Below are 3,878 nucleotides of genomic sequence, written 5' to 3'. Positions count from 1 at the left end.
AGGAATGTCAGTGTTCTGCCATGGCCAGCGAAGAGCCCGGATCTCAATCCCATTGAGCACATCTGGGACCTGTTGGATCAGAGGGTGAGGGCTAGGGCCATTCCTCCCAGAAATGTCCGGGAACTTGCAGGTGCCTTGGTGGAAAAGTGGGGTAACATCTCAGCAAGAACTGGCAAATCTGGTGCAGCCCTCTTAATGCAGCTGGTGGCCACACCAGATACTGATTGTTACTGTATGTTACTTTTCATTTTGACCCCCCCCCCTTTGTTCAGGGACACATTCCATTTCTGTTAGTCACATGTCTGTGGAACTTGTTCAGTTTATGTCTCAGTTGTTGAATCTTGTTATGTTCATACAAATATTTACACGTTAAGTTTGCTGAAAATTAACACAGTTGACAGTGAGAGGACGTTTCTTTTTTTGCTGAGATATATATACACACACAATTGGGGTAACCAGTTTAAAACCTAGTATTCAAAACACTCCGGGTCAGAGGTGAGTTAAAGTGATATCTTCCCTTAAGAATGTGTCCCTTTGACATGCACTTCAGTTGACGTAGTTTACTTAGAGTAATGTATACTATTTGCATACCATAATGTTCCAGGTCCCCTGCATATAAAAGAAACACTAAGCATCAACACCAGAGAAAACAGTGTCTTCAGTGCACGACTCACTGTGTAAGTGAGTGAACACCTGATATAACAGCATCCTTTCAGCATCTGAAGCAGTGTGCATCGTTTAGTATGCAGAAGGGGAATGCACTGTCTTTACGTGGTCCTGGGGTGTAAATGTGAATGAATCCAGTTAGTCATGCGGTCGTTCATCCTTGAAACGGAGACTGAAGTCTATGGGAGGAGGACACTAGTGAAGTGCAGGTCTATCCACTAAGGACATCAACTCCTACGAGACGACACTCACATACTCTCTCCCGGGGAACTCTTCTGCCACCTAGTGCACAGTCCTTTCCTTCTGTCTCTGGTAGTCTATGGGAAACAGGAAGTTATATAACAACCGTTATTAAAACTTCACAGGTTGGAGAGGAGAAACTGAGGCAATAATGGCATCAGATACGATTTAGGCACCTTCTAAAATATTAGATGGCGGAGCAGGTGATGGCAACACTTACTGTAGGGAAAGAAGCGCACCCTCATCAGAATCTCTCTGGCAGTCTTCAGAATCTCAACAGCCTGAGAGGAGATGAAATGTTTTCTATGAGTGACAAATGTATGCCCGAAAAGTGTGAACCTTTTTATAAACATAAGTTAGTGCTGCAGTACAAAATGAAGTAATGAGATTTATCAAGAGGTATAGTGTGGTGTGTACCAGAGGAGGCTGGTGGAAGGAGCTATAGGAGGATGAGCTCATTGTAATGGCTGGAATGTTATCAATGGAACAGAGTCAAACACATTGTTGCCATGTGTTTGGTACCATTACATTGATTCCATTCCAGCCATAGTCCTTCCCACCAGCCTCCACTGGTGTGTACATTCTACAGTACATCACTGACCCTCGAGTGCTCTATGTCCTGGAAGTCCACCTCATTGACAGACAGCACCTGATCTCCCTCCTGGAGCTCTGCTCTGTGGGCGTCCGAATCTGGGACCACCTATCATACACACACAGAGAGATGAAGGAGATGCCGACCTTTCGGAGCCTTAGAAGTGTAGGCTAGGTAGATCAGCCCTGCATGGGCAGTAGCACCAGCCTCATCCCCACACACACACACACACACACACACACACACACACACACACACACACACACACACACACACACACACACACACACACACACACACACACACACACACACACACACACACACACACACACCTTGGAGATGAAGATGCCCAGCTGAGAGGCCTTGCCCCCACGGATATTGAAGCCTAACTGTGCCCCTGGAGGTTTCTTCAACACGATGGTGCGTGGCAGGAACTGGGTCAGCTCATTGTTGTAGTCATGATGGTGGATCCGCTACACAGACAGACACAAAGGGAACATCGTTGAAGATCTGTGGTGGCGACGCCCTAGTCTGAACGTTGCCAGTGTTACGACAGGGTATGGATGTCATGTCAGGATCATACCTCCTGCGGGGCTATCCATGCTGGGGGACTCTCGTAGGAAGGCAAAAAGACAACTGGGAGTTGGTAGTCATCATACGGGATCTTTTGGTCCATGGTTTCAAAACCTATTGGTTAAAAAAAAGCATAGGCAGTGATCATTACAGCACGCAATAGTCTCTCCAAAACAATATGTTATGTCTGTTTGGAGGCTGGGGACACTAAATGGCGCTGCATGGTCAATCTGAAGTCTGCACTGGCCGTGCAGCATTTACGGTGATACGGCCTCTGCAGAAGTCAGGGCATTCATACTTCTTGCGCTTCGCGGAGCAGTGCAGAGCTGTTGTGAAGGAAGTTGTCAAGGAAGTGAGTTTGTGTTTATACAGGACCTCCCACCCCCACCTACTGTCAACCAATTTAATTATATACATATATTTTTTTTAACCTTTATTTAACTAGGCATGTCAGTTAAGAACAATTCTTATTTACAATGACAGCCTACCCTGGCCAAACCCTGACGACGCTGGGCCAATTGTGCGCCGCCCTATGGGACTCCCGATCACAGCCGGATGTGATGCAACCTGGATTCGAACCAGGGTCTGCAGTGATGCCTCTTGCACTGAGATGCAGTGCTCAATTTGGCATTGTTACAATGCGTCGCTGCACTGTTAAAACATTTGAGAAGCACACGGCGATGCGATACAGAGCTAAATTTGGCCTCTGCGTACCTCCAGAAGCCTACAATTTCAGATCAAGCATAAATTGGCTCTTAGCGGTTTCAACGAGGAACAATTTTTCCCGTCAAGTGCGCTGCGTTGTTTTGCGTCACTGCTTAATTAGCGATTCAGGATTTTGCTGGGGTGCAACTTACTTTTTTTTTTCGAAAAGGGAGGGGTTAATTTGGTCATGGACAGGCGAGAGGATTTAGAGACCTTACTCTACACTGGCAAGATTACAGATGTACAGGCAATTTGGCTAAATAAGGCAATAAATAATCACAGGAGGTTTGTCTCTGCAATAACAGTATAAGCGAGACAATAACTTATTGAACAGGGACTCGCATCAAATTCCATAAACGTTACTGGCTCAGCCATTAGTACCTGCTTTTTCCATGTTAGCAACCTGTCCTGACATATGTTGTTCGCTAGCTATCACCAGTTAGCTAGCTAGCTTAGGCGGTGATTACAAGCTGTACGCCGTCATTCTGACAAAATAACGCAAGTGTAGCAAGTAAACTACAGATTACTTTAAATGTTACAATGAATCCAAAATATAAACACCGTTATTTTATTAATGTAATCTACTGTTAGCTAGCTACAAATAGCAACAATCTTACCAGGCAAAAAATACAACTTCCCCTTCAAGCCACGCCCTGCTGACGAGTCATGGGTAACTGCATAGAAAATAATACAACTTTATTGTCCATGAAGGATGGAAATGTTTCTTCAGAATCACCTTCCATTGAAAGGGTCACATCATATACATTTAAATCAGTCAGTCCATCATTTTGCATGCACTGGATAGATAAGTACATATACTGATATAATTTAGTTTGCATTTCACAGGCCAACAGCACAAGGAACAAATTAAATGTTTGAACACATTCTTCTTGGCCTTGGGCATTCTGAAGCGCCGGCCAGAGGGAAGTCTCTCGAACTGAGGGTGGTAGAGGTCGCCAATAACAGCCAGTGCCTTCTTTTTGGTTGCCTTGTGTAACAGGCTGCTCAAATGTGCCTTTGGTCGACCAATTACTTTGCTGGCTGTGTTTACTATTCTGGTCAGTTGGGTGCCTGGACGTGGGCGCGTCAACAGAAGTGGG

At 45.3% G+C, this 3,878-nt stretch overlaps 1 protein-coding gene across 2 annotated transcripts; it reads right to left on the bottom strand.

Moving 5' to 3' along the window:
• Positions 1-411: 411 nt before the first annotated feature.
• On the bottom strand, positions 412-3,463 carry LOC115205267 (PDZ domain-containing protein 11). 2 transcript variants are annotated; one of them, XM_029771057.1, is made up of 6 exons: positions 3,396-3,463; positions 2,084-2,187; positions 1,833-1,973; positions 1,508-1,606; positions 1,127-1,187; positions 412-983 (listed from the first exon to the last, which is right to left on the bottom strand). In XM_029771057.1, the coding sequence occupies exons 2-6, from the start codon at positions 2,174-2,176 to the stop codon at positions 949-951; spliced, it is 429 nt and encodes a 142-aa protein (XP_029626917.1). In that variant the 5' UTR covers positions 2,177-2,187; positions 3,396-3,463; the 3' UTR covers positions 412-948. The 2 variants fall into 2 exon arrangements, with proteins under 2 accessions (XP_029626917.1, XP_029626916.1); XM_029771056.1 differs by lacking the exon at positions 3,396-3,463 and adding an exon at positions 3,160-3,374.
• Positions 3,464-3,878: the final 415 nt, after the last annotated feature.

Source organism: Salmo trutta, chromosome 13, assembly GCF_901001165.1.
Source record: "Salmo trutta chromosome 13, fSalTru1.1, whole genome shotgun sequence".
In the NCBI taxonomy this organism is placed as follows: domain Eukaryota; kingdom Metazoa; phylum Chordata; class Actinopteri; order Salmoniformes; family Salmonidae; genus Salmo; species Salmo trutta.
This window is presented reverse-complemented; position numbering and strand designations above follow the sequence as displayed.

What these genes read in the sequence shown, in the direction of transcription:
- LOC115205267 (XM_029771056.1), bottom strand. Translation starts at nt 3,193, where the DNA reads ATGTCAGGACAGGTTGCTAACATGGAAAAAGCAG. An exon ending in TGGGCATCTTCATCTCCAAG is followed by an intron (nt 1,607 to 1,832) that starts GTGTGTGTGTGT and finishes TGTGTATGATAG; the next exon opens with GTGGTCCCAGATTCGGACGC. An exon ending in GGTGCGCTTCTTTCCCTACA is followed by an intron (nt 984 to 1,126) that starts GTAAGTGTTGCC and finishes TGTTTCCCATAG; the next exon opens with ACTACCAGAGACAGAAGGAA.